The sequence below is a fragment of the Microtus pennsylvanicus genome, chromosome 9 (assembly GCF_037038515.1).
Source record: "Microtus pennsylvanicus isolate mMicPen1 chromosome 9, mMicPen1.hap1, whole genome shotgun sequence".
NCBI classification, from domain to species: Eukaryota; Metazoa; Chordata; class Mammalia; order Rodentia; family Cricetidae; genus Microtus; species Microtus pennsylvanicus.
Genome location: NC_134587.1, coordinates 70,592,989 through 70,605,327, shown reverse-complemented (window position 1 = coordinate 70,605,327; position 12,339 = coordinate 70,592,989). Strand labels below are relative to the sequence as shown.

The 12,339-nt window shown below is 39.2% G+C and overlaps 1 protein-coding gene across 1 annotated transcript in view; it reads right to left on the bottom strand.

The window, feature by feature from the left end:
- Positions 1-944: 944 nt before the first annotated feature.
- Positions 945-12,339, bottom strand: part of Potea (POTE ankyrin domain family member A) — a 98,815-nt gene continuing 87,420 nt past the window's right edge. Inside the window, 6 exon segments of the mRNA XM_075984643.1 lie at positions 945-1,032; positions 2,134-2,246; positions 5,438-5,690; positions 6,669-6,868; positions 9,031-9,148; positions 9,834-9,904. Coding sequence (XP_075840758.1) covers positions 945-1,032; positions 2,134-2,246; positions 5,438-5,690; positions 6,669-6,868; positions 9,031-9,148; positions 9,834-9,904 — 843 coding nt within the window.

Here is a 12,339-nt window from a genome sequence, read left to right as displayed (position 1 = left end):
AACTTTACGTCACTGTAATGGCAATGTTTCCAATACAAACTGACAGAAAACAAGTGTTGACAAGGATGAAGGGAAGTGATACCCCTCCTGTCTTGCTGGTGCAGACAGTATGGAAAGCAGCATGCTATGGTCAGCAACTCCAAAATCAAAGCCGGGACCACGTGACTCAGTAACTTCACCCACAAATACTCATCCAAGAGAAAGGAAAATATGCAGATGTGCTCCATAGCAGGCTGATTGCTGCATGGGGTAAACACAGTTCATGGCGGCCTCCACACCTAACAGTCAGCGGCAGTAATAAAAGCCAAGCGCTGAACAGTGCTACGGCAGGAAGGGACAAAAGCCAGACCACTTATTGTGAGAGTCCATTCCTTTGAAATGCCCAGAACAGGTAAGTGTATAGGAAGAAATGTCAACGTAGTTTCCCAAGGCTGAGGAAGGAAGTGCGTATGAGATGGATACCAAGTATAAAGTTTCTTTTTAGGGTGACAGAAATGCTCTAAAGTTGAATTTCAAAGGACATCAACTGTGGCTCAATAGATCTATTCCAAAATACTGCCTTTATGCTCATGTCTTGGGGTCCTGTCCCTCCATAAAGTTTCAGGACACAAGGAGGTCGACAGCAGACACTCTTAATAGAAAAAGGTGAGTTTGGTCCATACACTCAGTCTGCAATAAACTTACAAATAGTCGTTTCATTTGTGAAGCATTGAGCAAAACATTTTTTTCCAAAAAAGAAAAAGAAAAGAAAGGAAGGAAAGAAAGAAAAGAAAGAAGGAAGGAAGGAAGGAAGGAGAAAGAAGGAAGGAAGGAAGGAGAAAGAAGGAAGGAAGGAAGGAAGGAAGGAAGGAAGGAAGGAAGGAAGGAAGGAAGGAAGGAAGGAAGGAAGGAAGGGGAAAAGGAAAAGGAAAAGTGAGCTTTAGTTTTTAAACTCACCTCATATCTCAAAAATGACCAGTTTTTGAATTTCCATGATAACTACATTCTCCAATTTCATGCCCAATTTTTGCCATTTTCAAGAGTTTCTTATTTCTATAAGAATATAACAAATCGTATATTTTATCAGCACAGACTTAATAATTGCTTAAGCATGTTCTGATCATATAAAATAAATGTATCTATAAATTGTGACCTAAATTTAATCTATCTTTTCTTGAAAGAATTTTATTTAATTACCTTAGGTAAAGAGTATAAAGACAATTAATATAATACATACAGCAGTCAAAAAAATGACTATATATATATATATATATATATATATATATATATATATACAGGATTCTTATAAATAATATTGTCAAATTCCATATACTTATACAAAACATCAACTTATTATGAACTATAACCCAAAGTTCACCTAAAGAAATGATAAAACATGCTTTATAAAATTCCTTATTCATTTGTGTTTGTGTGTACACATACCTCTTGGGCACATGGGGGATACCTATGGAAAAGGAGTTTATAACATATGCTGTATTTTATAACAAAAAAGAAAATATAAACTAAGTCCAGATATTTTTATTATAAAAGGTAATCAGAAGGCTTTGTCTTCTAACCTTGTTTAATGTTGGATGGAATCCAACAGGAAAAGAAAAAAACTTTAGAAATAAAACATCATGGTCAAAGAAGTAGACTGAGAAGCCATCACACACCAAAGATGGTGTTGTACTAGTTCTCAAAACCCTGGAGAATATTATGTTTCATCATATTTCATATTCTAAAAGCACTTGGGCTAAGTGTGATGACACACACTTGGGATTGCCGTGTTTGGGGAACTGGGACAATAGAATCGTGGGCTATAAAATGAGACCCCACCTCAACAAGGGAAGAAAGAAGGTTCAGATCCTGTCACTTTCTGAAGTAAAACTTAAAAGCAGTTGTTTTGTTGTTATTTCACCGTGTGTGTGTGTGTGTGTGTGTGTGTGTGTGTGTGTGTGTGTGTGTATGTGTGTGCGTCTCAAGATGTGACTCAGTTTGTTGTCTGGTAGTAAGCCCCTCTAAGCGTTGAGCCATCTTGTAGACTTAGAAACAGTTCTTCTGAAAAAACATAAATAAAATGAATTTATATTTAGATTTTATTTCACATATAGCTAATATGAGTGGTTGACAATATTTGAAATACTAAAATCTTACCTAGTTATCTCCTTTGCTAGTTCATCGTTTTTCTTCTGCTGCTGATACAAATTATATTCTAAAGATTGCTTTAATTTGGTAAGTACTTTGATCGATTTTTCCTCGTCTTCCATCTTCAAGAAATCATACAAAATAGCTTTAAAACCCCAGAGACTTATTCTTCTTTCTTAAAACTATGATGAAGCTGGGTGGTGGTGGCTCACGCCTTTAATCCCAGCACTAGGGAGGCAAAGGCAGGCAGATCTCTGCGAGTTCAATGCCAGCCTGGTCTACAGTGGGAGTTCCAGGACAGGCTCCAAAGGTACAGAGAAACCCTGTCTCGAAAACAACCAAACAATCAAAGAAAGAAACTATGATGAATATGCATAGAAAAATTTAATAAGTGTGATAAACCTAACACAACCAAGGGAGACGTAAAATAATTGATTTTTTTCTTATTTATCAACAGAGCTATTTTCAAATGTGTTTATTATTATGTGTATGGATGTTTTGAAAGCATCTTTGTCTGTGCACTTGTGTGCAGTTCCCAGGAAGGCCACAAGAGAGTACTAGATTCCCAGAGACTGGATTTATCAAACCTGAGTCCTTGGGAAGAGCAGTCAGTTCTCCTAACTACTGAGCTCTCTCTCTGGCCCCCTACTTTTTTTTTTTTTTTTTTTTTTTTTTTTTTTTTTTTTTTTTTTTGGTTTTTCGAGACAGGGTTTCTCTGTGGCTTTGGAGCCTGTCCTGGAAATAGCTCTGTAGACCAGGCTGGTCTCGAACTCACAGAGATCCACCTGCCTCTGCCTCCCGAGTGCTGGGATTAAAGGCGTGCGCCACCACCGCCCGGCAGCCCCCTACTTTTAAATGTTTAATTAAAACATTTTTATAAAGAACTTTCAAGTAAAAAAAAAAACACAGCGAAATTATCCAGGCCCAAAGTGTGCCCATCGCAGGAAATACAGTTAGAACAGTCATTCTGCAAGTCGGGACCCTCACCCTTTCGCTGTCGAGTAGGTTTTTATGCACTTAATCCAGTGCTAAAAAAATTAAGAAAACATAAAAAATCCATGATATATTTGAAACAAGAAAAACAATTAGGTTTATAACCTCTTTAATGACTTTTCTAAGAGTTAATTATTACCATGAATTTTTTGGTTTGGATGGTGGATAAAAATATAAAGATGCATAAAAATATATTTGCTTCAATGAGATGCAAAGATTGGGCCCAATGAATTTCAGTGTGTGATGGTTTTCTATAATAAAATTTATATACTCAGAATCATTTATATTTTTCATTTTTCCTGTTCTTTACGTTGCTAAAATGTATTTGGATAAAATGCAAGACTTCACAAATAAAGATTGTTAAAATTAAGGTATGGTTGCATTTATACCCTAGTAAAAACATACCATAGAAGCATTTTATGTTATGAACCAGGTAGTTCAGGTTTATTTAAGTCATAATTTAATAAGATTTTTTTTGAAAACCATTGTTTTATTCTCAATGTATCTTTTTATCCTCGTGTGACTTCTCAGTGAGATAAGCTCACTCATTCTCTATAGGCAGTCTCTAGGAGTGGGAGTGTTCACCTGTGGCTAGGAAGTTTTGCCGCAAGCCTCATCCTCTCTATAGTGCACGACAGCATAACAGAGTCTGATTCACATGGTCTCATCATCCCCCTCACTCACATCCCACTCAGCTAATGTGTGTTAGGATGCCGTGTCAACAACAAACCCGTTTTTCATTACCTAACGATACCAGCTTTTACACTAACATCAGATCCTCAACCAAAACAACTGCAATGAAAGATTTTGAGAGTCAAGGACACTTCAAGTTCTTCTGTTTCCTTTACTCTTCTTCTTCTGCCATAACTTTTGCTTTACCACATCAACCTGACTCTTCGGTGTTTGTGTGTGTGTGTGTGTGTGTGTGTGTGTGTGTGTGTGTGTGTGTGTGTGTGTAGGCTGAAGATTGGTGTCCAGGGTCTTCCCCATTCACCTTTCCACCTTATTTTTTGAGGCATGGTCTATTTCTCCTGGTCAAACTTAGGCATATATTACCTACTGGGACAAGTATATACTTGAACTTTCCTTTTGCCTATTCCGCCACATGGGAGCTGTTCCTAGATGCACAGACATGGACACTGGCTATGAGCACAATCATACAGCTGGTGAGTAGGGCAGAGGTGAAGCAGTGTCCACTGTTACATAATAACTGGACATAGAGACTACGAAGAGTTCTTAACGACAGCTGTTTTTATTTAAAGGCTATCAGTACCACTGCCGTCTTTGCCACCAGTCATTCAAATGGGGGTGAAATTCAGAGGCAGGCGTGGCCTTTCCTTGCTGACGTGAACAGTGGATCGATAAACACATGTTTTAAAATTGATACAAATATGCTTCAAGGTAAATCACAATTAAGGATATCTTCTTGTTTAAGAAAACGGAAAAACCTAGTTCTAAGAGTTGCTTTTGGTTTTGTTTCATCTAGTTCACGCATTACCTCTGGTGACTTTGGATTATTCACACCCATATGTGGTGAAGTGTTTGTATGCCGGTGACACACTCATGATAAGTGTGCAGATTCAGGAATCTGCGGCGAAACACTCGAGCACTTTATGTAAAGACCAACCAAGCTGTAATCCTCCAGAAACGTCCGCCAATGCCACAAAATCTGCCCACAGTTGCAATCACTTGAAACTATGTGACTCAGGACCGCGAGGGGTGCACTGAGACAATGGGAATGTTCTATCGGGAACTCACCAAGGCCAGCTGGCCTGGGTCTGAAAAAGCATGGGATAAATCCGGACTAGCTGAACATAGAGGACAATGAGGAATACTGAGAACTCAAGAACAATCGCAGAGGGTTTTTGATCCTACTGCACGTACTGGCTTTGGGGGAGCCTAGGCAGTTTGGATGCTCACCTTAGGAGACCTGGATAGAGGTGGGCGGTCCTTGGACTTCCCACAGGTCAGGGAAGCCTGATTGCTCTTCGAGCAGAGAGCAGATGAGGGAGGGTGACTTGATCGGGGGAGGGGGAGGGAAATGGGAAGCGGTTGCGGGGAGGAGGCAGAAATCCTTAATAAATAAATTAATTTAAAAAGAAAGAAACTATGTGAGTATAACTTTAAACAGCGTTTAAAGCCATGCTGCTGTATCACAGTTATTTACTCTGACGGGGAAAGACAGAGTGTTCACACTTTAGAAAAATGCATGTTTTGCTTTCTATTGTAATTAATATATATTGTAAGAAATTTGGTGATACACAAAATTTGGGGGGGAAAAAGTTTCTATTGCAAGTCTGAAAACAGGAAATGACCATACCGTCACTGGGTAGCTTCGCATGCAGTCGTCAGAAGGCCGTGGGTTTCCTGGGAGAACCATGTTTCCACATGGGAACAAGTGTCTGCGAGAACAACTGCTTGCCACGCAAGGGTTCTCGAGAGAAAACCTTGCTTCTGATGTGTGCAGAGGAGATGTGTCCTGCTCCACTGTGATGTGGACTTGTGTGCGGGATTTATCTAGTCTCCTGTTCCTGTAAAGACCGAAAGGGTGTACATTATAATATGGATCTCATCTATTCATAAATGTCTCCTTGTATTTTAGAAGCACTGTAAGAATGCACCGAATTTCCCCATTAAACAGAATCTTAACACTGAAAGGTGTGTAGAAGCTTGCCTGCCATGCAGACAATTACAGGTTTCAAATCATTCCAAAGGATTACTTAGAAATTTAGGAAAATTCTGAGGTAACAAATACCCCCAAACAATATCAGAAGTAAAGACAAGGCTATCAAAGATTTACGATTACACAGGTAAAAATGCTGCCCTCTGGGAGGACCCCACACCTATATGATCCTTAAGGCTGGAGCAGAGATATTTTAATTCAAAAGGCAGTGATATGAGATTACAGATATGGTAACTATATGGTCATACTAGCAAGTTTACTAATATTCACTTATTAAATATCATATTGTACTCCTTAACTGTTTCTGAGTAAGATGGCAAAGATTTGTATGGATACTTGCATTTATTAAACAAGTTTAGGGGGTTAAAAGAAAATCTCCTCAAGGACATTTCCAAGCTTCTGGCTTTAACACTTTGTCCAGAATGTGGGTGAAATGAAGCACTGGAGGATGGGCAATCATTTGTGGTAGCAGCAAAGAGAACAGCCGAGGAAAGCTAGTTTAGGAAGCTCCAGACCATATACAAGGAAAGTAGCTAGCCCTAGGGTTTCCTTACAGTCTTCTAAACAGCACCCAGACGTACTATTTCTATTTATGGGCTACTAACGAGCAAACGTATCGCTAACAACCACGTGAGAATACTAATGAAGAAAATCATATGTCTAATCAAAGGCAGGGGGTGTAACATAGTCTACACTGGAATCGGGGGATTTGAAGGCCAGTCTTGTACTGTCTAAGATTATTCTCCAAAGCTATTCTTTTGGCTAGCTCGCTCTTGCACCTGCTAATCTCATGCCCATTTCACTCTAAATTCTGTCCTGTAGGAAAGCTGGGGTTGCTCTATTTTCTGCAGTTCCTGGCTTTACTCACTTGTATAGCAATGCATTGCTAATCCTTAATTCTTCTATACACTGTTGCTCATAACTTTTCTGGGCACTTGTATTTGAGTCTTTTCCGGTTTTCATTTTGGAGGATTCAGACCGCAGACTCTGAATTCTGATTCCTGTCTGACCCATCAGGGAAATGTTCTCACATAATTCCTCCAAAGTTTCTTCAGTACCTGCCTGTGTGTAAAGCAAATTGAAACAATATATTTAGAGAGAAATATTCAAATATTTATTACAAATTTGATAGGTTTACTTTTAAGTAAATTATTCAAGGAGCATTTTTTTTATTTATTTATTAAAGATTTCTGCCTCCTCCCCGCCACGGCCTCCCATTTCCCTCCCCCTCCCCCAATCAAGTCCCCCTCCCTCGTCAGCCCAAAGAGCAATCAGGGTTCCCTGCCCTGTGGGAAGTCCAAGGACCACCCACCTCCATCCAGCTCTAGTAAGGTGAGCATCCAAACTGCCTAGGCTCCCACAAAGCCAGTATGTGCAGTAGGATCAAAAGCCCCTTGCCATTGATGAGTTCTCAGTAGTCCTCATTGTCTGCTATGTTCAGCGAGTCCGGTTTTATCCCAGGCTTTTTCAGACCCAGGCCAGCTGGCCTTGGTGAGTTCTCAATAGAACATCCCCATTGTCTCAGTGTGTGGGTGCACCCCTCGCAGAGCATTTTTAAACTCAAGAAGCATTTTTAAACTCTCGTTTAAAATATTTATCATCAGGGACGGCTCAGAGATTAAGATCACCTGCTGCTCTTGCAAAGGACTGGGTTTGTTCCCCAGAATCCATTTGGGAACCCTGCAGAGCAAAAGCTCAATTTGGTTAATGCCCAGCTGCAAACTCAGTCTGTCTGTTTCTCAGGAAAGGGAGAACCCACCGTAACAGAGAACTGGGACATGACTCCAAGGCCAGGGACCAGTCTCAGAATTTTCAGACCTGCATGAGTGTCTCGCTCAGTGCCTTGCATTCTCCATCCTACTCTGGACGTGGGGGTCTGGGGTCGGGAGTAGTTAGGACTCCAGCAGAGAGTTGGTTATGTGGGCTATAAATGACTTACTCAAAGGAGGTGTGTTTTCTAGGCCCTAGCCTAATACTATGGTCTAGTTACTGCATCCCCATCTGGACCCGAGAATGATGGTAAAGAAACGATTTTAAGTTGTGACTCTCTGGATGGTTTGTCAGAGAAAATGGGGTACCTTAAATGATCCAAAAACAAGTTGCATGCTGCAAGCAGTGTCCTTTGGAGTCAAATGCAGTAAGTACAGACCTTAGCTTACTGAAGGTGGGCACTTTAGTAAGATGTTGGGTAATAGGAAACAAGACATTAGAATAACGGAAGGGGGTTTGCAAGGCTCCCCATGAGAGCAGCTTTCCCCACGCAGGGAAATGCACATAGCAGAATATTCCCTGAGTTAAGAACAGTGAGTGGGGGGATTTATTCCTTCAAGATTAGGCCTGGAAACACTTGGTCTACAAAAAGCAGATCTTTTATCTGACTTCAGTGATTTGATTTTTAAAGGGAGAAGGCAACTTTGAATTTACTGTTTTTTTTTTTCAGTGTGGAGAGGGTGGAGCTGTTGAACACAAGGCCTGATGTCTACTAAACAAGCCCTTGATGACTGGGGCACATGCTGAGCCTGTCTTAGATATTCTAATAAGTCTTTATTTTCCTTACCTCCAAGAAGAAATAAAAATTTTTAAATCATTTAAAACAGTTCTTAATAAAACAAACATACTGCTCTTTGACTAAAAGGCGGGGCCATGATTCTTTCTGACCCTCCAAGCTCGTTTCTATGGAGAAGAACCTCACATTTGCATCCTTCCCACATCTACACACAAACAGATTGTGTTGAGTTTTAGAAAGCCAAGTTACTCCTTCGAGTAAGGTGTTCCTTTAAAATAAGCTGCCAGGAGACAGTGTGATTTTAAGCACTTTATGATGTTGGCCAGTATACTTCATTTCATCTCATTTTCTTTTGTGATAGTGGAATTGTCCATGAAGAACAGATTATCAATTGTTTTTTTCTGAATACTTTCTACATGTATATATAGGATATACTTTCTATATGTATGTATGTCTATATGTATGTATAGATAAATATATATCTTCATGAAAGCATTGTTCCAAAGATATTTCCTGCAGCATTATCAACTGGCACCAAAGTCATCCGTTCTATTAAATCAGCTGCTTGAGTAAACTCATGCTGGCGTAAGCAATAGCAGTGGCAACAAGAATACAACAAATATCTTTTCAGTGAGATACTTAAGATATTCCCTAAAATATTGACATATATTTTTAGGGAAGAAAATGCCTTTTGGCATGACAAAAATGAATGAGAGTGACCTACCAATTTTTCATTTTGTTCCAATTTTAAAGGTGAGTTTTGCAGACACCCACGAAGCTCTTCAATTTTCTTAGCTTGCTCTTTTACTTCATCTTTTAACTCAGAATGTTCTTGCTCAATCCTAAAAATGCATGTTTTGAAATAGTTACTCTCATAGACTAATTTTTAGTACCACATTTTAATTTTTTTTAATTTAGCTCACAAGATAATGGATTTTATTGCATTTTAGACATGCATATCATTAAACATTGTTCCTTCTTGTCTTTTGCCACCCTCCCCATCCCTTCTCTCTGTTCGCCCTACTTCTTCCCCATACCTGCTATCCTGCTCTCCTGCCACAACCACTTGCTCCCCTTCTGCCTTGCCCTAAGACCCCTTGCCCCCCTTTATCGCTCCTCTTTCATTATCCTATATTCCTATACAATATTACATTACTATTGAAAAATTATCTGAAATAGAAATTGCATAAATTATGATATATTTGAAAAGTATATGATTTAGAAATTGTATCACTTTCCGGTCCTACTTTGTAAGAAATATGACGTAAAGTTTAGGTATGATATAAAAAGTCCTATAATTCTTCATTTTTTATCTATTTATAGTGTTTGGAGAATAACCCAGGCTGACATTCATATGTTCTATCACTGAGATACTTCGTAAACTCTGAAATGTGTTTCATGTGACTTCAAGCATGTATTCCAGGCTTCACACCCATATACTAACTCTTAACTGATGTACCTTCCCATTACACATCTTACTCGTTATATAAACTCTCAAGTCACATCAAATGCTACTTCCAAGTATACCTTTGTAAGTGAGCTTTCATCTTCTGGGCAGTTTTTAGAGTTTCTATGTGTTGTCTTTGTGATTCTTGCAACTAAATAAAAGATTGAAAATAATTTTACTAACATGATAAATCTAGCCATTAATTGATAATATGCTAAAGTCTTTAGGAACTCATCTAGATCCCTTTCTGAACGAGCTGTCTGAGGCAACCTGGGTTCTGAAACTTCCCAGATTGCTGAGTATTGCAGCTCACAAGTCTGAAGTAATACTGTCTCTCTTGTCAACAAAACATGTCTAGACATTTCTATCAGACCAAAATATGTTATTCTTAAAGAGTGTATTATCTGATGGAGATAAACAAATGCCTGAGAAATGGGGAAAAGGAACAGACTCATGGTATGTATGTATGTATGTTTATTGCATTCCAAATGCTACATCATCACTGTTGTACAAAGAGTTCCTAGACATGTAAATGGCCACAACTCGGACGGTGATATGACATAGTGACCTCACATCTCATCTTTTGTTGTTTCTCTGAAGAGTGTGTGGGACAGCAATATCTGCACAGATGCCCCAACATCTGTTTCATGTTAGCATCCTGTATTCCAGTCTCTTCATCTATGAGATTGACATCACAGTATCTACCTTGCTGGGTTACTGGGCAGATTTAAAGAGCCAATGCACTCAGGTTATGTGCCCCATGGTGGTGCATCGCTGCCGGTAGCTTTAATATTATGGTGGTATTTTGTTTTGCAATAAAATTTGATCTCTTAAGATGCAGCATTTCCATGGGATAGGGACGAGAGCCCCAGAATATCATTCCAGTATTTTGTAAAGATTTCACTCATTTCACTGGCAATAACATTATCCATTTCTAATAATTTATGGCTCAAAAGGCTGTCAAGATTGTTCATGAAGCAAGAATGATACAGCACCCACGTAAGCAGCATGCCTTGATCAAGTCACTCAGTAACAATATGCAATACTACCCTAAGAGGCTGCCTGACATCTGATCTGAAATTACTGGATTATGCTATAACATCAAGATTCTCTACATATTCACAGGAGAGAGAATATGTGATGTTTGCTGCCATTTGATACCACACTAACCTTTCCTGTCCCACCTCCACCTCTTCAGACATATTCCACCCCATATATGTGTAGCAGGTCCTAAATTTCTAATCTATAATCTGCATATTCAAGAAAATCTATGTTTATCATGCTGAATTGGGCTTACACTTAGTAAAATTAACTCGAATTTTATTAATTTTCCTGAGAATGATACAATTTTATTCTTTTTTAATGGGCATTGTTGTTTTTTGCCTGCATGTGTATCTGTGTGAGGATGTTAGATCCTGTGGAGCTGGAGTTACAGACTCCAGTTGTGATCTGCCATGTGGGTGCAGGGACTTGAACCCGAGACCTCTGGAAGAGCAGTCAGTGCTCTCAACCACTGAGATATCTCTTCATCTCCACAATCCTATTCTTCAATGCCCAATAAAACTCTATTGTTTGTATGTACCACATTCTCTTTACCCATCCAACTGTTTATTGACATCCAGACTGGGTCCATGTCTGAGCTATTGAGATTGAGTGTCATCATAAACATGGATTTGCGAGTATCTCTGTGGTTTTCATATATCCCTTTACAGAAAGCCATGCCCAATAAAAATGCAGAGTTGTGGAGCCAGTCCCAGTAGGGACATCTATCTACAAAGAACCTCCCTCGCCTAAGGTTCAGGAAACATTGAAAAAAAGTGAGTGGAAATATTGTCAGAGCCAGAGGATTGGAGAGTTTATTAGCTGTGTCTCCTGGTAATGTCAGAATGTCTCACCAACGTGACACCTGTGAGGTGAACAGTGATGACAACAGTGGACAGAGGAAAGCCTGGGAGGCCTCAACCCAACACAAAGAACTACAGGCAGCTAAGGAATACTGAGCATGGCAGGAATAGTCTTCCCCAGGGAAGAGCACACAAATTAGGTACCCAACAGTGAGCTCTGGAAACATGCATAAGTAATATTATACAGACTAAGCAGTCTTATTTAGGGATATATATGTACACATATATGTGTATATATTCAATATTTATGGAATATTTGTTTAAGTATATAAATATGTGTTGGATTTGTTTATGTTGTGGAATATTTGTTTGACTATATAAAGACGTGTTGCATTTATTTAATTATGTAAAGACGTGAGACTGTTTCACCTTGCCTAAGGCACCTGATAGGTCTGATAAAAAGTTGAATGGCTGATAGCCAGGGAGGAGGTATAGGTTCAAGAGAGTAGGAAAAGGAGATGACAGGGAGACACCAGGGGCCAGCAGACAGACACAGAGGGAGCATGAAAGTGGGACATATAAAACAAAAAGTAAAAGGCCCCAAGGTAAAACATAGATGACTAGAAACAAGTTAAACTAAGTTAGAAGAGCTATCGGAACAAGCCTAAGCTAAGGCCAAACATTCACAATTAGTAAGTTTTCATGTCTTTATTTGGGAGCTGGTTGATGGCCCAAAGAAAAT